Source organism: Puma concolor, chromosome E2, assembly GCF_028749965.1.
Source record: "Puma concolor isolate L17-30 chromosome E2, mPumCon1.1.hap2, whole genome shotgun sequence".
NCBI lineage: Eukaryota > Metazoa > Chordata > Mammalia > Carnivora > Felidae > Puma > Puma concolor.
This window is the reverse complement of record NC_141681.1, coordinates 58,206,016-58,230,894: the sequence shown is the minus strand read 5'-3', so window position 1 is coordinate 58,230,894 and position 24,879 is coordinate 58,206,016. Positions and strand designations below refer to the sequence as shown.

At 41.0% G+C, this 24,879-nt stretch overlaps 2 protein-coding genes across 6 annotated transcripts in view; one reads left to right on the top strand and one right to left on the bottom strand.

Moving 5' to 3' along the window:
* LOC147573822 (KRAB domain-containing protein 5-like) overlaps positions 1-16,919 on the bottom strand; it is a 161,288-nt gene extending 144,369 nt beyond the window's left edge. For 2 of the 4 annotated variants that reach the window (XR_015245034.1, XR_015245038.1), the window contains exons 1-2: positions 14,268-16,919; positions 11,016-14,068 (exon numbers count right to left, since the gene is read on the bottom strand). The gene's annotated coding sequence lies outside the window, so the exon portion shown is untranslated. The remainder of the gene's footprint in view (positions 1-11,015; positions 14,069-14,267) is intronic. The other 2 variants (XR_015245037.1, XR_015245036.1) reach the window with 1 other exon arrangement.
* LOC112850903 (uncharacterized) overlaps positions 1-24,879 on the top strand; it is a 212,892-nt gene that overhangs the window by 184,126 nt on the left and 3,887 nt on the right. Inside the window, exons 2-3 of one of the 2 annotated variants that reach the window (XM_086690609.1) lie at positions 14,257-14,383; positions 14,884-14,979. In XM_086690609.1, coding sequence (XP_086546735.1) covers positions 14,257-14,383; positions 14,884-14,979 — 223 coding nt within the window. The remainder of the gene's footprint in view (positions 1-14,256; positions 14,384-14,883; positions 14,980-24,879) is intronic. The other variant, XM_086690608.1, reaches the window with a different exon arrangement.

Here is a 24,879-nt window from a genome sequence, read left to right as displayed (position 1 = left end):
TGATTGGGATTGCATTGAATGTGTAGATAGCTTTGGGTAGTATTGACATTTTGACAATATTTATTCTTCCAATCCATGAGCAGGGAATGTCTTTCCATTTCTTTAAATCTTCTTCAATTACCTTCATAAGCTTTCTATAGTTTTCAGCATGCAGATCCTTTACATCTTTGGTTAGATTTATTCCTAGGTATTTTATGCTTCTTGGTGCAGTTGTGAATGGGATCAGTTTCTTTATTTGTCTTTCTGTTGCTTCATTGTTAGTGTATAAGAATGCAACTGATTTCTGTACATTGATTTTGTATCCTGCAACTTTGCTGAATTCATGTATCAGTTCTAGCAGACTTTTGGTGGAGTCTGTCGGATTTTCCATGTATAATATCATGTCATCTGCAAAAAGCGAAAGCTTGACTTCATCTTTGCCAATTTTGATGCCTTTGATTTCCTTTTGCTGTCTGATTGCTGATGCTAGAACTTCCAGCACTATGTTAAACAACAGCGGTGAGAGTGGGCATCCCTGTCATGTTCCTGATCTCAGGGAAAAAGCTCTCAGTTTTTCCCCGTTGAGGATGATGTTAGCTGTGGGATTTTCATAAGTGGCTTTTATGATCTTTAAGTATGTTCCTTCTATCCCGACTTTCTCAAGGGTTTTTATTAAGAAAGGGTGCTGGATTTTGTCAAAGGCCTTTTCTGCATCGATTGACAGGATCATATGGTTCTTCTCTCCTTTTTTTTGTTAATGTGATGTATCACGTTGATTGATTTGCGAATGTTGAACCAGCCCTGCATCCCAGGAATGAATCCCACTTGATCATGGTGAATAATTCTTTTTATATGCCGTTGAATTCGATTTGCTAGTATCTTATTGAGAATTTTTGCATCCATATTCATCAGGGATATTGGCCTGTAGTTCTCTTTTTTTACTGGGTCTCTGTCTGGTTTGGGAATCAAAGTAATACTGGCTTCATAGAATGAGTCTGGAAGTTTTCCTTCCCTTTCTATTTCTTGGAATAGCTTGAGAAGGATAGGTATTATCTCTGCTTTAAACGTCTGGTAGAACTCCCCTGGGAAGCCATCTGGTCCTGGACTCTTATTTGTTGGGAGATTTTTGATAACCGATTCAATTTCTTCGCTGGTGATGGGTCTGTTCAAGCTTTCTATTTCCTCCTGATTGAGTTTTGGAAGAGTGTGGGTGTTCAGGAATTTGTCCATTTCTTCCAGGTTGTCCAATTTGTTGGCATATAATTTTTCATAGTATTCCCTGATAATTGTTTGTATCTCTGAGGGATTGGTTGTAATAATTCCATTTTCATTCATGATTTTATCTATTTGGGTCATCTCCCTTTTCTTTTTGAGAAGCCTGGCTAGAGGTTTGTCAATTTTGTTTATTTTTTCAAAAAACCAGCTCTTGGGGCGCCTGGGTGGCGCAGTCGGTTAAGCGTCCGACTTCAGCCAGGTCACGATCTCGCGGTCCGTGAGTTCGAGCCCCGCGTCGGGCTCTGGGCTGATGGCTCAGAGCCTGGAGCCTGTTTCCGATTCTGTGTCTCCCTCTGTCTCTCTGCCCCTCCCCCGTTCATGCTCTGTCTCTCTCTGTCCCAAAAATAAATAAACGTTGAAAAAAAAAATTAAAAACAAAAAAAAAAAAAAAAAAAAAAACCAGCTCTTGGTTTCGTTTATCTGCTCTACAGTTTTTTTAGATTCTATATTGTTTATTTCTGCTCTGATCTTTATTATTTCTCTTCTTCTGCTGGGTTTAGGCTGCCTTTGCAGTTCTGCTTCTATTTCCTTTAGGTGTGCTGTTAGATTTTGTATTTGGGATTTTTCTTGTTTCTTGAGATAGGCCTGGATTGCAATGTATTTTCCTCTCAGGACTGCCTTCGCTGCGTCCCAAAGCGTTTGGATTGTTGTATTTTCATTTTCATATATTTGTTTCATGTTCATATATGTTTCCATATATTTTTTAATTTCTTCTCTAAATGCCTGGTTGACCCATTCATTCTTTAGTAGGGTGTTCTTTAACCTCCATGCTTTTGGAGGTTTTCCAGACTTTTTCCTGTGGTTGATTTCAAGCTTCATAGCATTGCGGTCTGAGAGTATGCATGGTATGATTTCAATTCTTGTATACTTATGAAGGGCTGTTTTGTGACCCAGTATATGATCTATCTTGGAGAATGTTCCATGTGCACTCGAGAAGAAAGTATATTCTGTTGCTTTGGGATGCAGAGTTCTAAATATATCTGTCAAGTCCATCTGATCCAATGTCTCATTCAGGGCCCTTGTTTCTTTATTGACCGTGTGTCTAGATGATCTATCCATTTCTGTAAGCGGGGTGTTAAAGTCCCCTGCAATTACCACATTCTTCTCAATAAGGTTGCTTATGTTTATGAGTAATTTTTTTATATATTTGGGCGCTCCGGTATTCGGCGCATAGACATTTATAATTGTTAGCTCTTCCTGATGGATAGACCCTGTCACTATTATATAATGTCCTTCTTCATCTCTTGTTACAGCCTTTAATTTAAAGTCTAGTTTGTCTGATATAAGTATGGTTACTCCAGCTTTCTTTTGGCTTCCAGTCGCATGATAAATAGTTCTCCATCCCCTCACTCTCAATCTAAAGGTGTCCTCAGGTCTAAAATAAGTCTCTTGTAGACAGCAAATAGATGGGTCTTGTTTTTTTATCCATTCTGATACCCTATGTCTTTTGGTTGGCACATTTAATCCATTTACATTCAGTGTTATTATAGAAAGATATGGGTTTAGAGTCATTGTGATGTCCGTATGTTTTATGCTTGTAGTGATGTCTCTGGTACTTTGTCTCACAGGGTCCCCCTTAGGATCTCTTGGAGGGCTGGTTTAGTGGTGACAAATTCCTTCAGTTTTTGTTTGTTTGGGAAGACCTTTATCTCTACTTCTATTCTAAATGACAGACTTGCTGGAAAAAGGATTCTCGGCTGCATATTTTTTCTGTCTAGCACACTGAAAATCTCATACCAATTCTTTCTGGCCTGCCAAGTTTCAAAAGAGAGATCAGTCACGAGTCTTATAGGTCTCCCTTTATATGTGAGGGCACGTTTACCCCTTGCTGCTTACAGAATTTTCTCTTTATCCTTGTATTTTGCCAGTTTCACTATGATATGTCGTGCAGAAGATCGATTCAAGTTACATCTGAAGGGAGTTCTCTGTGCCTCTTGGATTTCAATGCCTTTTTCCTTCCCCAGTTCAGGGAAGTTCTCAGCTATAATTTCTTCAAATACCCCTTCAGCACCTTTCCCTCTCTCTTCCTCCTCTGGGATACCAATGATGCGTATATTATTTCTTTTTAGTGTATCACTTAGTTCTCTAATTTTCCGCTCATACTCCTGGATTTTTTTATCTCTCTTTCTCTCAGCTTCCTCTTTTTCCATAACTTTATCTTCTAGTTCACCTATTCTCTCCTCTGCCTCTTCAATCCGAGCCGTGGTGGTTTCCATTTTGTTATGCATTTCGTTTAAAGCGTTTTTCAGCTCCTCGTGACTGTTCCTTAGTCCCTTGATCTCTGTAGCAAGAGATTCTCTGCTGTCAGCTATACTGTTTTCAAGCCCAGCGATTAATTTTATGACTATTATTCTAAATTCACTTTCTGTTATATTATTTAAATCCTTTTTGATCAGCACATTAGCTGTTGTTATTTCCTGGAGATTCTTCTGAGGGGAATTCTTCCGCTTGGTCATTTTGGATAGTCCCTGGCATGGTGAGGACCTGCAGGGCACTTCCCCTGTGCTGTGGTGTATAACTGGAGTTGGTGGGCGGAGCCGCAGTCAGACCTGATGTCTTCCCCCAGCCCACCGCTGGGGCCACAGTCAGACTGGTGTGTGCCTTCTCTTCCCCTCTCCTAGGGGCGGGATTCACTGTGGGGTGGGGTGGCCCGTCTGGGCTACTTGCACACTGCCAGGCTTGTGATGCTGGGGATCTGGTGTCTTAGCTGGGGTGGGCAGGCAAGGTGCACAGGGGCAGGAGGGGCAGGCTTAGCTTGCTTCTCCTTAGGTGATCCACTTCAGGAGGGGCCCTGTGGCAGCAGGAGGGAGTCAGATCCGCTGCCGGAGGTTTGGCTCCGCAGAAGCGCAGAGTTGGGTGTTTGCGCGGAGCGAGCAAGTTCCCTGGCAGGAACTGGTTCTCTTTGGGATTTTGGCTGGGGGATGGGCGGGGGAGATGGCGCTGGTGAGCGCCTTTGTTCCCCACCAAACTGAGCTCTGTCCTCTGGGGGCTCAGCAGCTCTCCTTCCCTTTGTCCTCTAGCCTTCCCGCCTTCTGAGCAGAGCTGTAAACTTATGACCTCCCAGACGCTAAGTCGCGCTTGCTGTCGGAACACAGTGTCAGGCCCCTCTGCTTTTTGCAAGCCAGACTCGGGGGCTCTGCTTGGCCGGGGAGCCGCCCCTCCGCCCCGGCTCCCTCCCGCCAGTCCGTGGAGCGCGCACCGCCTCGCCGCCCTTCCTACCCTCTTCCGTGGGCCTCTCGTCTGTGCTTGGCTCCCGCGACTCCGTTCTGCTAATCCTCTGGTGGTTTTCTGGGTTATTTAGGCAGGTGTAGGTGGAATCTAAGTGATCAGCAGGACGCGCGGTGAGCCCAGCGTCCTCCTACGCCGCCATCTTCCCTCTGTCCTGGATGATGATCCTTATACCTCAGATATTTTGTGTTTAGGACTATTTATGGTGTTCATGCTTTGCGCATGTACAAGCTGAGGGGCCATCCTATTGATAGGAAGTAATCACAAGTAGATAGTGTCCTGAGATAACAGCTACCCCAAACATCCTTGTCCTAGGGAGCATCTTTGCAACTTTCTATACCCTGTCTTCCATCATTACAATTTTTCTCTTTTTCAGTAGGCCACCTGGAAGCAAGTAAACAACTGGGGCTTAATCAAGGCATTTTTCACCACTGTCAGGACATTTATCCTGAGTGACAATCACTACGTGTTCACGCTCTTCTCTGTAGCCTGGAGAAATTACAAAACCTCCCCATCTCATAAGAAATATGTAGTCTGTTATTCTTCCTGTCAACCATTTATATATTCATTCTTCCAAGAGTGTTATGTTCAATTATGCATCAGTGACCTTGTAAGTAAAATCGTGACTAAGGTAATCTATTCTATGGATGCTTGGGTGGCACAAGTCAGTTAAGCCTCAGAGTCTTGATCTTGGCTAAGGTCCTGTTTTCATGGTTTGAGTTCCAGCCCCACATCAGGCTCTGTGCTAAAGGCATGGGATTCTGTCTTCACTTCCCTGCCTCCTCCCCTTTTTGTGCTCTCTCTCTTTCTCACATACACACACACAAAATAAATAAACTAACCAAAATATAAGTATTCTAGTAATAAATAATAAATTACAGGCATAAAATGAACCCTTTTATAATTATCATATAAGTAGCTGTTTGAATATGTTAACGACCCCAGCAATAAGGCCAGAATCTTATCAGTAATATAACAGTTTGTCCTGTAATATTGAAGAAATACTTTAAATTATCTTTGAATGTGTATCTTTCAATATGAGAGATTATGGTTGTCCAACATTTATCTGGGCATGGGGTTTGAAGACTGTTGCACAAAGATAGTTCAAAGTTCCTTCAAGAAATATGGGTAAGGGCAATTGTTTCTGAATTTTAATGTGACTGACCACAGGTGAAGGTATAGGGAAAGCTAGGTTTTAGGGAATGCAGGCATTTGAGACCAAATGTTGAACATTGTGCCTTGTGTCCTAGGAGAAATGTTGACGTCTTGATAGATGAAATGCTCAAGGAAATCCATTAGCATCTTTACGTGTTTTTAGTCATAAGTGTAACAGTGAACTGCCTAGGACAGAAGAAAATGCAGGTGGATGTGCCAGCTGATACACATAAAAAGAAAGCTGGTGGTAGTCAATAATGAATAGACATTTCCAGCCTGAGGAAATGAAATGGATAGATGTGCTGAAGTTCACTTGGTCTATATTGAGCTTTGATGTCAATTGACTCTTTTGAAAAGAAACAGGTTACAAGGATAGTCTTTGCCAGTCTCAATTTTCTTAAAAATGTTAGTTTATTGATTTTGAGAGAGAGAGAATGGGAGACTGAGAGAGAGAGAGAGAGAGAGAGAGAGAGAGAGAGAGAGAGAGAGAGAGCAAGTGAGAACCAGGGAGGGGCAGAGAGAGAGGGACAAAGAGAATCCCAAACAGGCTCTGTGCTGTCAGAGCAGAGCCTAATGTGGAGCTTGATCTCACAAACCCAGATCTCATAAACAAAATCAAGAGACCCTCAACCAACTGAGCCACCCAGTCTCATGTCAATTTCTTGTTTCTGAACAACCGGAAAGGGACAGGAATTCTGACACCCCCAAAAGGGGATAGGACATTCTTGCTCCATGGGAGTTTCAGGAGCCAACCCATTCATCACCCTGTTTTTCATTTCTGAACATCTAGAGGTCAGTCAAGTGTTAAAAAGTAAATATACATAGATTTTATGAAATGGAAAGAGGACCCAGCAGTGTCTTCAACTGTCTCTCTTTAGACCTTCGTCTGTGCTTTCTGATTCCATTCTTCTTTCCAGGTCAGCATTTAGCTCAGGAAGAAGCCCCAGCAGGCAAAGCATCCCAGGATGGCAAAGGAAACTACCCCCTCCAGCAATAGGGACTGCCCTCAGCCAACAGGACCCTACCTCCCTGACAGCAATGCAATGATTGGCCTGGCCTTCACCACCTGCATGTACCACCACCTTTCGTCCTACATTTTCTTTATATACACCTGGAAGGATTTTCAGCAGGTTGGGGACAGTGTTTGAGATGTTGGTCACCTCTCTTCTCAGTGTTGGCCTCCGTGAAAAAAATCTCCTTCTTGTTTTATCACCACTCATCCCACTGCTGTTCTTGCCTTCTCTGGGGACCCACACAGACCAGGTTTGGCCACTTGCTACTGACAAAATCCAAAGGCAGAGAGATGAGAGGTGGTGAAACATGAGAGGAAGTTATTTCAGGGAGGCTGACACTGCAAAGATGGCTGAATAATATCTCAAGGTCTGTCTCCAAAGTGCTGGATACACTTCCAGGTGTATGGAAGGGAAAAGGGGAGAGGTGGGTGGAGGGGCAAAAGGAGTCAGGACCTGCAGGTAGACAGTGAAGTCTGTCATTGTCTAGGAGTCAGTCTAGGGTGGGGTCTTTCTGGCTCAGGGCAGTCTTTGAGGCATGAGGGGTAGTTCCAGTTCCCCTGAGGGATACTTCGTCCTCAGGGCCTTCCTCCTGAGCCAGGAGACAAGATGGAAGGAACCCGGTGAGGAAGTTTGAGGTCAAAATTGAGGCAGCAAAAGTCCTCTGTCTTGCCCTTGGATTTGGTCAGCCATGAGTGGCAGAACTGGATCTGTCTGGGGCCACTAGAACCAGGTGCTCCTGTACCCTTGGGTCCTGCTTACAAAGTCATTACCACAATCTATCCAATAAACATATCCCTCATCTCCCATTGTTAATATGTGTGTGTGTACGCGTGTGTCTTGAGAACACTTCCGATAGCCTCTCTTAGCAAATCTCAAGGGTACAATACACTAGTATTAAGCACACTCACCGAGGTGTAAACATTCACTACTCACACATCCTGCATTAGTAGTGCCTTTTGCCAGTTGTCCAACATCTAAACATTTCCCCCATCCTCAGCCCCTGGCAACAAACATGCTGATCTTTAATAATTTTGCCGTTTTTAAGATTTGGATGTATGTGATTTCATAGAGTATATATTTTTCTGCATGTGGCTTATTTAACTTAACAAAATATCCTCTAGCAACCTGTAAGTTGCTGGCAATGGAAAAATGTCCTTCTTTTCTGAGGCTGATACATATACCAAGAATAAATTAGATGAGGGACCTCTACTAGGAAGGAGTTAATAGCAGAGATGAACCTTTAATTTTTATTTGATTTTTTTAATAGTTTATTGATTTATTCTAGAGAGAGAGAGAGACAGAGAGAGAACGAGCAGGGTTGGAGCAGATAGGGAGACAGAGGATCTGAAGCGGGCTCCGTGCTGAAAGCAGAGAGCCTGATGTGGGACTCAAACTAACCAACTGCTAGCTCATGACCTAAGCCAAGGAGGGACACTTAACTGAGCCATTCAGGTGCCCCCAGCGATGAACCATTTATAAAGGGTTATCTGCGCGGCAGTGCAAATATATTTGATAAACATTTGTCTTCCTTTCTCATTGAATGTAGATGTTGTTCCTCCTTCTTGAGATGTAAATCCCTACCCCCTTCTCCTTCATTCCAAATGGCATATATGCATCGATTGCCTGTCTTTGAGCCTCAAATCCTTGAGGTTCCCATCATCAAGAAATTCTTTTTTTTTCTCTTTTGAAACTGCCTGATGTCAGTTTAATTGTTAGACTGGCCAAAGGATAGAGAAGAGATGAAGGAAAATGTTTTCTTCCTGTACACATTCGTTCTGTGGTTAAAAACTGACCTCTGTTCTTCAGAGCTAAAATAAAATGTGAAGACAGAGTTTGGGCAAAAGAGGAACAAGAGCTTTATTGTTTTCCCAGGCAGAAGAGGCTGAAGCAGGTTAAGGCCTTCAACATTGCAAGCCCACCCAGAGGAAGGGGCTGGGGGTTTTTATAGGGAAAAACAGGATCCATCCTGTTTCAACAGGAAATGTGTTTGTGTTGCCAGCCTTTGTCATCATATTTCCAGTGTGGTACTTGGTTAAAAAAAAAGGAAGGGGGGTTAAGAAGGAATAATGGGAGGTTTCCCCAGGAGAAAAAAAGTTACTAAGTTCAATAGCCAGCCTTGTTGATGTTTTAATGCCTCCATTTTCAATTGTTCAATTTTATGCTTTTAAGTGGTTTCAGTTTCAGGCAGCAGCACAACTGTCTTAGATCACTCTATATTTTACTGTGAGAAACCACTCAATATTTTCTAGAATGGCTACAATAAGGAAAAGAGGATAACACCAAATTTCAGTGAAAATAATTAGGAATTAGAAATGTCACAGGAATTAAAGAACGCATTGAGTTGGGAAAACTGTTTAACGGTGACTTAGGAAAATAAACTTTGCTACTGAAGGGGAGCATTTTACCATTGCAAAATGTGTGTCTTTGGCATAAGGATTACTTTAAAGGAGCAGACAAAGGAAAAGCTCTGAAACCCTTTGAAAGAGGCATTTGCAGGTATAAGGGAAAGCTCCCTGTGGAAGGGTGTCTCCCACTGCAAAGAAGAAAGAGGGGGGATGTGTAAATCTCCAGAAACTCTGATCAGTGGAGAAGGCATGGATTTCAATCTGGACAACAACCATAGCTATGATAGTGCTTTTTGCATGGACACCTTCCCAAGTACTTCCCAACAGGATCACTTGTGGAATTTCAAAAAATGATATCGCCCACTTCCCCCCCCCCCCGATTCTGTCAATCAATGTTTGCTGAAACAATGGTGTTGTTTTAATTAAGTGCTACAGGTGATTCTAAGGAGATCCAGGATGAAGAACAAAGGTTTCCCAATAATTTAGGAGGGGTGAGTGCAGTCTTTGGCTCTAGGGGAGGTACCAGGGTCTCCTCTATAGGAGTTGGAGAGGATCAAGGCCGTGTAACAAAGTGTGCCTATGATGTAGTAGCATTTGTAGGGGTAGTGGCATCTGTGGGCAGAGAAGCCTCCAGAAGCCAGAGGATGAAAACTCAGAGGTTGGCATCCACTTAGGAGCTCAAAAGGTTCTGAATAGTTTTACGCAAAGGAGTAGGAAATTGGGTCTTTTCTACATTTCAGTCTGGCCTGCAGGTGATCAGTTTACAGTGGAAGAGGCTGTGTTAGTGGCTTGGAAGATAGTTTTTCCTTCTGCAGCTGTGATATCTCTAGCAAAATCTTTGAAGAAATCTAGCGGACCAGGTGAAAGAAGGAATGGCCAGTTCTCAGGTAAGCTGTGCTTTCGAGGGCAGAGCCCATTTCCTCTTTTTCTCTTGAAAGTCCATGCTAACTGAAATTACAAGTGTTGGTTTTTCTAGTTCTGAGATTTCTGCTTTATTTCTTCACCTAATTTTTAACCTTTTCCGATGATACTCAAGATTAGGTTTGTAGAACACTCTTCCATTGTATCGCTGAGCCTTCTCCCCTTTCTCCAACTCCAAATTAAAGTTCTGCAAGTATTGAAAATATTCCCTTTGTGAACGATCCACAGGGGAAGGCGTTGAGTCCAAGATTCCTATTGCTGATTGGAGTCTGGTCCTGGGATAGCACTCAAGGAAAACCGTTCCAATTTAGGTCAGATCTGGATGCTTAATCGCCTCTTTAGAGACCAGGGGAAGAAAGTGCACAAATACACAGGATGGATAATGAGGCCCGCATTAACTCCAAAGTTGTCTGATAAAAAGAAGACTTTTGCTCTTTAGAATGTAAAAAAGATACCCCATTTTCAGTTTATTTCATTACAATTGATTTCATTACTGCTGATATGAAATGCTTTAACTTGGCTTTGTGCTCTCTGCTAGATTTCTCCTCTATAACGTGCAAATTTCCCTTCTCATTTGTAAGGGTTTTAGGTATATTTCCCGAGTGATGTGCAGAAACCATCCCATTTCAACTGGAAACCTCTTCTGAGTTTCTCTTTGCCTGTAGTTATTGATGAAAGGAACAGAGGCAAAAGAAATGTCGATAGGATTAAATTTTCTTACAGCTTGCCATCCATTGATAAACACTAGATATAGGCAGAGTATGACATTGCTCAAGGAATTCACAATTGCCTTCATGTGAATGCTTTGCCAGAGGCAAAAGGGAAGCTCAACTTGAGGAGAGTCAGACTGCCAGTATCCTGTAAGTCTTCTTGACTATCTGAAAATGCTTTAGAAACTTCTTTTATCTCTATGCCTCCAACTTAAAGCATATCATCAGTGTCTCCTCACAATCCTACTGCAGCCCTTGGTGCCACAATTCCTCTCTCTGTGCTTTCATGAAAACAGCTTTTTTGACCAAAGAGCGCTCCAGAATCCTTTCTTGACCCCTTCTCCCAACCCACATCCCAGCAGTTTCCACTGGACAATGAAGGCCCTCACCTTTGTATAGTAGAGATATTGACTTCTGGGAATGGAGGTTCTAAATCACTCAGACCTCCATCCTGTAGATTGTTAGTTTACTCCACACTCTTGATGCAAATCTATTCTTCTATTTACTTTGTATTTTCAGAACAAGAAAAGAAGAATCCCATAGTGTACATGCTTGCACCTTAGAATCATGAAATAGAATAGAGCAGAAATGAGGATTGAAACAAAAGCTTTCAATGCAACAGTATATGATGGGATCATCAAGCACAATGGTCAAGAAACTACTCTTGAGATGTTGGATGATGCAAGATAGTTTATTGGAGTAGCACAGAGACTGGACCTGTGGTCAGAGAGAGTGATACTGTGGCTTCACGAAGCTTATATGTCCTGGGGGGGGGAGGGGAGTTGCACGCAATTTAAGATCACAAATGTTCCTTTTATTTTTTTTTAAGTTTATTTACTTATTTTGAGAAGGAGACAGAGCACATGAGGGGGGGGGGAACGGGGAAAAATTGGGAGAGAAAGAGAATCGCAAGCAGGCTCCACATACTCAGCAGCACGGAGCCCTACTGGGGGCTCAAACTCATAAACTGTGAGATCATGACCTAAACTGCAACCAAGAGACAGAGGCTTAACCCACTGAGCAACTCAGGAGGCCGTTCCTTTGAATTTCTGAGTGTAAAACTGCTTCTGCAGGATTTCTCTGGTGATTACCATTCAGTTCAACGTTACTTATGGAGATGTATAGGCAGTCAGGAGACCCCTTAAGAATGTAGCAACCAGCACTTACTTGATGCTTATTAAAACTCTGCAGGCTCTAGGTCAGCCTTCTCTGATGAAGGTGCACATTTTCCTGTTTGTATCCCTCATCATACTAGATTCAGAAATAATAGCTGGTTTATGTATATCTTTCAATGTGTTTGTGTTGACAGTGTGAATAAAAGACCTAAGCATCATTATCTAAAACTAGATTTATGAGTGTAATGTCATTGAGGATGTTTCTTAGTTTCCACGACCATTTCCTGCTCTTCCCTTGTTTTCTGTAGTTTGTGTGAGAGACGGGAAGATCAAGAGAACAAGTGGAGAAGGGGCAGAGAGAGAGAGGAAGAGAGAGACAGTTTAAAAACAGGCTCCCTGTTATCATCGTAGAGCCCAACGTAGGGCGCAAACTCAGGAGCCTTGAGATCACAATCTCAGTCAAAATCAAAAGTCAGATGCTTAACCAACTGAGCCACCCAGGTGGCCTTCCACTCTATCACTTTTAATATGTACATAACTGCTTTCTAAATGTATGGATGTGTGCATGAAGTGTAAAACAGGAGATCACTTTTGTGTGGACACTTTCTGGTTTCCATCATTCTTTTCAGCTTTCACACGTGTTACTAACGTTGCTTTAGGGTCCCATCTGGATATTGACCACTGTGTCGTTTTAGATCAACTTTAGGTCAGATAACCCGGGTTAAAACGGAATCTCTTCCATGTACTGGATGCTTGACAAAATATCCACAGAGAAATAGAATAACCTGTTTGCTCTCATAGATGATAATTGTTTATAATTATGATTATTATTCATTTTCCATTAATTTATGAAAAACGAGTAGATGCTATCTACTAAGTAGGAAATGCTCAGAAAGACTCCTTGTTGCCTTTTTTGCTATTCTAGTAGAACCTGTGGTTGTTATAAAACCCATGTAGTTCCAAGTACTCCTTGAGTTCCTGCCTTTGAATTCTTGCTCTTTGTTATTCAAATATCTATTCCCTGGCCAATAGACTAATGTCTTGTCAGCAATGCAGAATCTGGGAGCACTTGGGTGGCTCAGTCAGTTAAGCATCTGACTCTTGATTTCAGCTTAGGTCAGTAGCTCATGGTTCCTGAGATGGAGCCCCAAGTCAGGCTCTGCACTGTCAGTGGGGAGCCTCCTTGGGATTCTCTCTCTCTCCCTCTCTGTACCCCTCCCCCACCTGCTCTCTCTCTCACTCTCTCAAAATAAGCATATAAACTTAAAAAAAAATAAAGCTCTTCAATGCACCATTGTGAAATTGTAATTCATATTAGAATATGCTACGTACATTGTAACACACCCAGACTTTCCATCTAAGAAATAGACACCAGGTATACTATGTGATGTGAATATAGTATTTAAAAATGTGGATGCCTTTGTTGATGCCTTCATTTTATAAATTCGCTTGAATAAACACAATATTTACACTGGTTCTTACCTCAAAGTAAGAAAATACATGAAAGCATATTATTGTGTTGAAAAAGGTCTTCCTGCAGAAAGCAGGAAACCCCTCTAAGTCAGAACCAGTTTTCCTAAAGTACTTGAAGAAACAGGAATTCACTTCTTGGTGAGCCACAGATAGATTCTATACCAGCTGGGGTTGTCACAGAAAGGAAATGTGAATTTTAACAATTAAGGAGATCACAGGGAATCACTTCCAAAGCAGAGACCCCGGGAAGGGAATGGTTTCATATATAGTCAGGGTGGAGAATTAGAGGGAGAGCCCATCATCTTATGTGAAGGTAGGGATAAGGTTGCATTTGGGCCTGAAGAAAACAGTTGTGTACAGGGGGGCCTGGGTGGCTCAGTTGGCTGAGCATCCAACTTCAGCTCAGGTAATGATCATGCAGTCTGTGTGCTCGAGATCTTGCGGTTTGTGAGTTCGATCTCTGCAATTGGCTCTGTGCTGACAGCTCAGAGCCTGGAGCCTGCTTCCAATTCTGTGTCTCCATCTTTGTTCTTCCCTTGCTCCTGCTCTGTCTCTCTCTCAAAAATAAATACACATTAGAATGTTTACTTTTTGAAAGCAAGCAGTTCCATACCTACTGTGGATGTTACATAGTAAATGAGGTTTGTGCTCGCTCTTAGGTGGAGAGTTTAGCATTATAATGAGGTCATGGTAACAATCCTCTCCCCGTGGTTGGCACCACTGTCTACCTGCTTAGAGTGAGTCAGGGGATGAGCTCAGACAGGATGCATATAAGCTCTTTCTCAGATGACATACCTTTTGTTGTATACGTTCTGTTTCCATCGCAAGAGACCATGGCCCTGGGGTGTTGTTGCCTGAAGTAACAGATAAGGTTGAAAGAAGAAGTGAAATAAAATGAGGGACTAAGGGCAGTGGGTATCAACAAGTAAGCAGTGAAGGTCAGGTCTTGGGGTCCAGCTGGTGACATTAACTCCTTCCTGCATCTTAGGTACCATTATGAACGCTGCCTATGGTTACTTGGTAACTGTGGTATTTGTTGCAGGGACTGCTGACCTTCAGGGATGTGGCCATAGAATTCTCTCAGGAGGAATGGGGATGCCTGAACCAGAGTCAGCGAGAACTGTACAGGGATGTGATGTTAGAGACCTATGGACACCTCCTCTTCTTGGGTGAGGATAACTCCTTCCAGACTTCCCAAACCACACTCGCGGGTTTGTTCCTTCCTTGGAAGACTGTCTCTTGGAAACATCCTCTTTGCATGACTGGGATGCAGATCCCTGCAGTCAGAGAAAGAAGTAGAGTTTGTAGATATAGAGAAATACCTTCATGAGGTTTCCTTTCCAGCTGTAGATTCCCCTTCTTTACGGTGAGGTAAGAGCATCATCATCTGTAGCGAGTGGTAATTGTAAACATGGAGTGGCATAAAATGGTACTGCCCACTTAAGCTCCCAACTGCTAGTCATTCCTGTAGTGGTAGTACTTGGATGTGAGGTCATGAAGTGAACATTGGAAATTCCTGTCAAGTATACTAAAGGGGCTTTTGGGCAACAGCATTCAGAAATCATTTTCTGGAATTCTACAATGTCCTCTCTCGTGTACTGAGCACAGTATTGGGGTGAAAGAATCTGAGAAACAGGTGTGATCTTTTTTTTTTTTTTCTGATAATCAGGCCTCATTGTGTCGAAACCACACCTGGTCATTTTTTTGGAACAAAAGAGGGAGCTCTGGGATGTGAAGAGAAAGAAGACGGTAGCCTCACCAGCAGGTAGGTGGGCATGAACAAAACAGATGACAGTGGTGATATGCAAATATTTAAAATATGGCTCAAGTAGCTCTCCTTGAATGGAAATTAGTTTGGAAGCCCAGTTTTATGTCTGTCCCACTCATAGCGGGACATCAGCTTTCCAACCCATCATACTCTTACATTCTCGAAGGATTCTTTGTTCTGCTCCAGTGATGGTCCATCACATCCGCAGTGAGTGCCAGGAGACTCCCCTTGTGCGTTGAGTATCTTCAAAGTCTGAAAGCTTCTCCTTTGCTTTGAAGGTCCTGGAGAATTCTCCATATTCTGAGAAACTCTATTGTAAGTCATTCCCAATTTCTGTTTTCGTGAGAAGTGTGTCATAGTAGTGCTGGACCGAGTGGGTTTTGGTGTCCAAATCCCAGGAGCACTGGAGACAGGGATCACGTGATTTCCGGTTTATGCTTTCCAATGTTCCTGAGGCTATACTCTTTGTTTTTATTTTAATGTTTGTTTTTGAGAGAGAGACAGAGAGAGGCAGACAGACAGAGCAGTCGTGGGGGAGGGGCAGAGAGAGACAGAGACATAGAATTTGAAGCAGCCTCCAGGCTTCGAGCAGTCAGCACAGAGCTTGATGTGGGGTTCGAACTCACAGACGACAAGATCATGACCTGAGCTGAAGTTGGATGGTCAACCAACTGAGCCACCCAGGCGCCCCACTGATGCTTTAGACTTAATCATACAACACTGAGATTCAGTAATTCCCTCAGATAAAAAAGCATTTTCTAAAATGAGAAAATCTCATGCTCTATTTCACTTCAGAAGCTTATTTTTCTTATGAATTATAATAAGAAATTTCCAATTTATGTCTTCCATTCCTCAATGGTGAAATAATTTGTCCATGTGTATTCTAATATTCCTACCAACATTAATGCCACAAGGGAACTAGAACACTGAGAACTTAGAACTCATAGCCTGCCATAAAGACTCAATGGGTACGTTATTTCTCAGTAACTTCATAATTTTCATCTTTTTTCTTGTATAATAGAAACTTCCTGTGCCTTTGTCATAAATGTTTTCACTTTCTGCGTGGCTCTTTATGAGATTCATTTCTGACCTATTAGATCAAAATTCTGACATGGCATGTGCGTCCTGAGGTATGAGGTAGATCATTTGGGTTGACCTGTTGGTCTTGCACAGCTTTCCTGATATCATTTAGTTACCTGTTCTCTCTTCTTCCTCCATAAGTCTAAGAGGATCATTTGAATTGTTTGCCATGGAATAGTGGCTTGATATTTGAATAAAATGGTTATTTTCCTTTTGGCTGTTAGACTGTGATTTACATATTTGTTCTGGACATTTATTTCACAGCTGTCATTCTGTGTCCTTTGAAGAACATTAGCCACCTGATCCCAGTGTCACCCATTACAGGTTCCTTATTTCCTGTGTGCTCTCTGCTGGATCCCTCCACTAGAAGGTTGATATTTTTTCTCTGTTATCATTAAGTATCTTTATGGGAAGATGTGCACTAATCATCTCATTTATTGTGGAAGCTTCCTCCTTCATTTCACTTTGTGGTCTGCTTTGGAAAATGAAGGATTTCTCCTATGTTTGCTGTAGGAATTGCTGTTTAAAGTAGAGGTTGTGAATGAGAGTTCTGTCCTGTAAATTTCCATTTTATTCTGCTCTCATGTCCCATAGATACTCTTCCTTATCTCTTTTCTGTTGCTGCAAATAAAAAAAATGTGCATCGCATTAGTTCAAATGCCTTAAAATTGTGAATGTAACCCAGCACAAAACATAAAGGAGACCTAGACTTTTAATGCTATAGAAGACTCAAAAACAATACCTATTGGTATTTCTTTTTTTTTAATATGAAATTTATTGTCAAATTGGTTTCCATATAACACCCAGTGCTCATCCCAACAGGGGCCCTCTTCAATACCCATCACCCACCCTCCTCTCCCTCCCACCGCCCATCAACCCTCAGTTTGTTCTCAGATTTAAGAGTCTCTTATGGTTTGCCTCCCTCCTTCTCTAACCTGTTTTTTATTTTCTTTCCCTCCCCCATGGTCCTAAGTTTCTCAGGATCCACATAAGAGTGAAAATACATGGTATCTGTCTTTCTCTGTATGACTTCTTTCACTTAGCATAACACTCTCCAGTTCCATCCACGTTGCAACAAAAGGCCATATTTCATTCTTTCTCATTGCCAAGTAGTATTCCATTGTGTATATAAGCCACAATTTCTTTATCCATTCGTCAGTTGATGGACATTTAGGCTCTTTCCATAATTTGGCTATTGTTGAGAGTGCTGCTATAAACATTGGGGTACAAGTGCTCCTATGCATCAGCACTCCTGTATCCCTTGGGTAAATTTGTAACAGTGCTATTGCTGGGTCATAGGGTAGTGCTATTTTAAATTTTTTCAGGAATCTCCACACTGTTTTCCAGAGCGACTGCACCAGTTTGCATTCCCACCAACAGTGCAAGAGGGTTCCCGTTTCTCCACATCCTCGCCAGCATCTATAGTCTCCTGATTTGTTCATTTTAGCCACTATGACTGGCGTGCAGTGGTATCTGAGTGTGGTTTTGATTTGTATTTCCCTGATGAGGAGCGACGTTGAGCATCTTTTCATGTGCCTGTTGGCCACCTAGATGTCTTCTTTAGAGAAGTGTCTATTCATGTTTTCTGCCCATTTCTTCACTGGATTTTATGTTTTTCGGGTGTGGAATTTGGGGAGTTCTTTATAGATTTTGGATACTAGCCCTTTGTCCGATATGTCATTTGCAAATATCTTTTGCCATTCCGTTGGTTGCCTTTTCGTTTTGTTGATTGTTTCCTTTGTTGTGCAGAAGCTTTTTATCTTCATGAGGTCATTTTTGCTTTTAATTCCCTGGCCTTTGGGGATGTGTCAAGTAAGAAATTGCTGCGGCTGAGGTCAGAGAGGTTTTTTCCTGGTTTCTCCTCTAGGGTTTTGATGGTTTCCTGTCTCACATTCAGGTCCTTTATCCATTTTGAGTTTATTTTTGTGAATGGTGTAAGAACGTGGTCTAGTTTCAACCTTCTGCATGTTGCTATCCAGTTCTCCCAGCACTATTTGTTAAAGAGACTGTCTTTTTTTTCCATTGGATATTCTTTCCTGCTTTGTCAAAGATTAGCTGGCCATATTTTTGTGTGTCTAGTTATGGGGTTTCCATTCTATTTCATTCGTCTATGTGTCTGTTTTTGTGCCAATACCATGCTGTCTTGATGATGACAGCTTTGTAGTAAAGGCTAAAGTCTGGGATGGTGATGCCTCCCGCTTTGGTCTTCTTCAATATTACTTTGGCTATTCGGGGTCTTTTGTGGTTCCATACAAATGTTAGGATTGCTTGTTCTAGCTTGGAGAAGAATGCTGATGCAATTTTGATTGGGATTGCATTGAATGTGTAGATAGCTTTGGGTAGTATTGACATTTTGACAATATTTATTCTTCCAATCCATGAGCACGGAATGTTTTTCCATTTCTTTATATCTTCTTCAATTTCCTTCATAAGCTTTCTATAGTTTTCAGCATACGGGTATTTTACACCTTTGGTTAGGTTTATTCCTAGGTATTTTCTGCCTCTTGGTGCAATTGTGAATGGGGTCAGTTTCTTTATTTGTCTTTCTGTTGCTTCATTATTAGTGTATAAGAATGCAACTGATTTCTGTACATTGATTTTGTGTCCTGCGACTTTGCTAAATTCATGTATCAGGTCTAGCAGACTTTTGGTGGAGTCTATCATGGGTTTTCCATGTTTGGTATCATGACATCTGCAAAAAGTGAAAGCTTAACTTCATCTTGCCAATTCTGATGCCTTTGATTTCCTTTTGTTGTCTGATTGCTGATGCTACCACTTCCAACACTATGTTAAACAACAGTGGTGAGAGTAGACATCCCTGTCGTGTTCCTGGTCTCAGGGAGAAAGCTCTCAGTTTTTCCCTATTGAGCATGATACTAGCTGTGGGCTTTTCATAAATGGCTTTTATGATTTTAAGTGTGTTCCTTCTATCCCGACTTTCTCGAGGGTTTTTATTAAGAAAGGATGCTGATTTTTGTCAAATGCTTTTTCTGCATCGATTGACAGTCTCATATGGTTCTTATCTTTTCTTTTATTAATTTGATGTATTACATTGATTGATTTGCGAATGTTGAACCAGCCCTGCAGCCCAGGAGTGAATCCCACTTGATCATGGTGAATAATTCTTTTTATATGCTGTTGAATTAGATTTGCTAGTATCTTATTGAGAATTTTTCATTCATGTCCATCAGGGATATTGGCCTGTAGTTCTCTTTTTTTACTGGGTCTCTGTCTGGTTTAGGAATCAAAGTAATGCTGGCTCTATAGAATGAGTCTGGAAGTTTTCCTTCCCTTTTTACTTTTTGGAATAGCTTGAGAAGGACAGGTATTACCTCTGCTTTAAATGTCTGGTAGAATTCCCCTGGGAAGCCATCTGGTCTGGACTCTTAATTGTTGGGTGGTTTTTGATAAATGATTCCATTTATTCGCTGGTTATGGGTCTATTCAAGCTTTCTATTTCTTCCTGTTTGAGGTTTGGAAGTGTGTGGGTGTTTAGGAATTTGTCCATTTCTTCCAGGTTGTCCAGTTTGTTGGCATATAGTTTTTCATAATATTCCCTGATAATTGCTTGTAGTTCTGAGGGATTGGTTGTAACAATTCCATTTTCATTCGTGATTTTATTTATTTGGGTCATCTCCCTTTTCTTTTTGAGAAGCCTGGCTAGAGGTTTATCAATTTTGTTTATTTTTTCAAAAAACCAACTCTTGCTTTCATTGATCTGCTCTACTGTTTTTTTAGATTCTATACTGTTTATTTCTGCTCTGATCTTTATTATTTCTCTTCTTCTGCTGGGTTTGGGGTATCATTGCTGTTCTGCTTCTAGTTCCTTTAGGTGTGCTGTTAGATTTTGTATTTGGGATTTTTCTTGTTTCTTGAGATAGGCTTGGATTGCAATGTATTTTCCTCTCGGCATTGCCTTCGCTGCATTCCAAAGCCTTTGGATTGTTGTATTTTTATTCGTTTCCATATATTTCTTAATTTCTTCTCTAATTGCCTGGCTGACCCATTCATTCTTTAGTAGGGTGTTCTTTAACCTCTATGCTTTTGGAGGTTTTCCAGACTTTTTCCTTTGGTTGATTTCAAGCTTCATAGCATTATGGTCTGAAAGTATGCATGGTATGATCTCAATTCTTATATACTTCTGAAGGGTACAGCCTTTAATTTAAAGTCTAGTTTGTCTGATATAAGTATGGCTACTCCAGCTTTCTTTTGAGTTGCAGTAGCATGATAGATAGTTCTCCATCCCCTCACTTTCAGTCTGAAGGTGTCCTCAGGTCTAAAATGAGTCTCTTGTAGACAGCAAATAGATGGGTCTTGTTTTTTTGTTTTTTTTTTTTTTTTTTTCAATTCTGATACCCTATGTCTTTTGGTTGGCGCATTTAGTCCATTTACTTTCAGTGTTATTATAGAAAGATACTGGTTTAGAGTCACTGTGATGTCTGTAGGTTTCATGCTTGTAGTGATGTCTCTGTTACTTTGTCTCACAGGATGCCCCTTAGGATCTCTTGTAGGGCTGGTTTAGTGGTGATGGTTTCCTTCAGTTTTTGTTTGTTTGGGAAGAACTTTATCTACCCTTGTATTCTAAATGACAGACTTGCTGGATAAAGGATTCTCGGCTGCATATTTTTTCTGTTCACCACGTTGAAGATTTCCTGCCATTCCTTTCTGGCCTGCCAAGTTTCAGTAGACAATCTGTCACGAGTCTTATTGGTCTCCATTTATATGTTAGACCATGGTTATTCCTAGCTGCTTTCAGAATTCTCTCTTTATCCTTTTTTTTTTTTTTTCCAGTTTCACTATGATGTGTCATGCAGAAGATTGATTTAAGTTACGTCTGAAGGGAGTTCTCTGTGCCTCTTGGATTTCAGTGCCTTTTTCCTTCCCCAGATCAGGGAAGTTCTCAGCTATGATTTCTTCAAGTACACCTTCAGCACCTTTCTCTCTCTCTTCCTCCTCTGGAATCCCAATTATGCGTATATTATTGTGTTTCATCATATCACTTAGTTCTCTAATTCTCCCCTCATGCTCCTGGATTTTTCTTTTTATATCTTTTTCTCAGCTTCCTCTTTTTCCATAATCTTATCTTCTAATTCACCTATTCTCTCCTCTGCCTCTTCATTCCGAGCTGTGGTCCCCTCCGTTTTATTTTGCACCTCATTTATAGCATTTTCTAGCTCCTTCTGACTGTTCCTTAGTCCCTTGATCTCTGTAGCAATAGATTCTCTGCTGTCCCCTATACTTTTTTCAAGCCCAGAGATTAATTTTATGACTATTATTTTAAATTCATTTTCTGTTATATTGGTTAAATCGTTCTTGATCAGTTTGTTAGCTGTCACTACATCCTGGAGTTTCTTTTGAGGAGAATTCTTCCGTTTCGTCATTTTGGATAGTTCCTGGAATGGTGTGGAACTGCAGGGCTCTTCCCCTATGCTGTCTGGGGTAACTTGTGTTGGTGGCCGGGGCCGCAGTCAGACCCGATGCTGAATGGGGAAAATAGGCAGCCAAGAACAGTCTATCCAGGAAGACTATCATTCAGACTAGAGGAGAGAGAGAGATTTCCAGTCAAACAGAAACTAAAGGAGTTTGTGACCACTGGAACAGCCCTTCAAGACATGTTTAAGGATAGTCTTTGAGTTCAGAGGAGAGACCAAAAGTGAGAAAGACAAGAAAGTATCAGAAAAAAATCTCCAGAAACAATGCCAAAAGTAATAATAAAATGGCAGCAGATAGGTATCTAGTCAATAATTCCTTTGAAGGTAAATGTACTATACACTCCAATCAAAACACATAGCGTGTCTGAATGGATTAAAAAAAACCCAAACCGATTAATCTGCTGCCTACAAAAGACTCAATTTAGACCTGAAGCCGTCTGCCAATTGAAAGTGAGGGGCTAGAGAAGTTATCATGCAAATGAATGTCAAAAGAAGGCCAGTGTAGCAATATTTATATTCGACAAACTAGCCTTTTTTTGTTCTTGTATTGTGGTTATGTCCTCTTTGGTACCAGGGTAATGTCTGCTACCTAGAATGATTTTCAATGGGTTCCCTCTATTCTACTATTTGCAGAATTTTGATGAATTTTATCAGTAATTGCTTTTTTAAAAAAATATAATGTTCTCCATTACCTTTTTAATATTTATTTTGAGAGAGAGGAGAGATAAGAGGGAAGAGGTAAGGAGAGAGGGAAATAGAGAGAATCCCAAAAAGGATGCCCACTGTCAGTGCAGAGCCCAGTGTGGGGCTGGAACTCACAAAGTGAGATCATGACCTGAGCCAAAACCAACAGTTGGATGCTTAACCAACTGAGCCACCAGGGCATCCAAGGAGTTACTTGTTTAAATGTTTGGTCAATTGACCAGTGAAAGCATGTGGTCTTGGTCTTTTCCAAAATGTCTAATATGTTAGTGTATGATTGCTTTAGGAATCTTTTATCACACTATATGTTTCTGTGGGTAACTGTTGCCTCGTTTTCTTTTCCATTTTTCGTTTGTGGGTTTTTTTTTCAATGTAAATGTATTTAAGGTATTGCCAATTTTGTGTGTTGTATTGGAGAAATGGAATTACTTTCAATGGTATGTTATTGTTTATTTGGGTCTTCATTTTACTTCTTTCTTATTTTTCTTTAGTGTTTCCTTTTACAGAATTTTATCTAAATTTCGTTTGTTCATTGAGTGTAATAAAAGAAAAAAGGTGAAATACAGTAATTAACTCAATCATTTATAGCATAAAAAATTGAAAGTGGAGGGTCTAGTAGAAAAATTAGCAAAAATGAATAATAATGGTTACCAAAAAAAAAAAGTTCCCTAGGATTTTATATAGATAATTTCATCCTCTAACAACGATAATTTTGCTTTTTATTTTCCAATTTGTTTCGATTTTAGAATTGTTTTATTTATTTTGAGAGAGTGGAAGTGGGGGAGAAGCAGAGAGAGAGGGAGAGAGACAGAGAGAGAGAACCCCAACAGGCTCTGTGCTATCAGCATGGGGACTGATGTGGGGCTCAAATTCACAAAGTGCCAGATTGAAAACCAACAGTCAGACAATTAACTGAGCCAACCAAGCACTCCCAATTTGGTTTCCTTTTATGTATTTTTTTCTTGCCTAATTGTTCTGAATAGTTCCCGTACTGTGTGGAATGGACATGGGAACGTTGCTTTCAATACCTTATTTCTGATCCTATAGGAGGAGCTTTCAGTCTTCTCATCGATTATGTTGGAAATCAGCCTTTCACACATACATGATCTTTATTAGGATGAAGTAGTTTCCTTTGATTCTTCCTTTAGTGAGTATCTTTAATCATGAAATGGTGTACAATATGCTCACTTCCTGTCCTGTATCAATTAATCCTCTCTTTGTGATCTTTAGTCTGTAATTTGCAGTCCCAACTTGATAGTTTGCCATATGGTGAAACACCCTTGAATTTCAGGAGGAATTCCCAGCTGATTGTGTCGTAAAATGGTAAAACGTGCTTTTGATTCAGTTTGTTTTTCATTTGTTTATTTGTTTTGAGAGGGAGAGGGAAGAAGAGGACAATGGGAGGGGCAGAGAGTGAGGAGGAAAGGGGATCCCAAGCAGGTTTTTCAGTTTGCAATGAGCTGGACATGGGGCCTGATCTCACGACTGAAGTCATGACCTGAGCTGAAGTCAAGAGTCAGATGCTTCACCGACTTAGGCACCCAGGCTCCCCTATTTGCTTAGTTTTATGGTGGACTTTGCATGAATATTCCCCACACATAGTCATTCATAGTCTTCTATACTTATAGCATCTTCCTTCAGCTTTGATAACCTGTTAAGGCTGGAATGATCAAGGGTTTTCATAATCTCCCTTCTCTTCACTCCCTAGAAATGGCTGGGGAGATTTCAAGGACTTTATCATGTGTGTCTATGAATTATTCCGTGAATTCATCTGGCATAAGCATTTTCCTTGTTGGAAATTTATTTTTATATTTATTTTTAATTAAAAAAATTTTTTAATGTTTTCATTTATTTTTGAGACAGAGACAGACAGAAAAAGACAGAGCATGAGCAGGGGAGGGGAGGAGAGAGAGGGAGGCACAGAATCCGAAGCAGGCTCAAGTCTCTGAGCTGTCAGCACAGAGCCCAATGCAGGGGTCAAACTCATGGACTGTGAGATCCTGACCTGAGCTGAAGTCAGATGCTTGCCCAAGTGAGCCACCCAGGCGCCCCACTGGGAGTTTATTTATTACAGTTTTAATCTACCTAGTAGTTGTAGATCCGTTGATTTTTTTCTTTTTTCTTCTTTTTTTTTTTTGAGTGTGAGAGTCAGTAAGTGGGGGAGAAGGCAGAGGCATATAGAGAGAGAATCTTAAGCAGGCTTCTTGCTTAGGGGAGAGCCTGATATGGGGGTCCATCACATGACCCTAAGATCATGACCTGAGCCAAAATCAAGAGTTGGACGCTCAACCAATTAAGCCACCCAGGTTCCTCTTTCATTATGTTCTTTTCTCCATGATGATGTCAGGTAGGTTATACCTTTTTTTGAAATAGGTACTTTTTTTTTTGATACCTATTTGTTAGCATGTAATTATTCTTTGTGCCAATTATAATTATTTTTATATCTATATCACATGTACTGTGTCGTGTTACTTCTTCACTTCTGATTTTAGGAGAACTTCAATTATTCATCCTTACTTGATGGTGTTATAGATCTGTAATATTTTTGGGTTATTTCTGAAAACAAACTCGTCCTGTTGTTTTATTCCTACTTTTGCTATATCGTATTTTCATCATTTCTGTTTGAGTTTTAAATTAAATGTCCTTCTAAATTTTGGCTCATAAAGTACTTTCCTGATTCTTT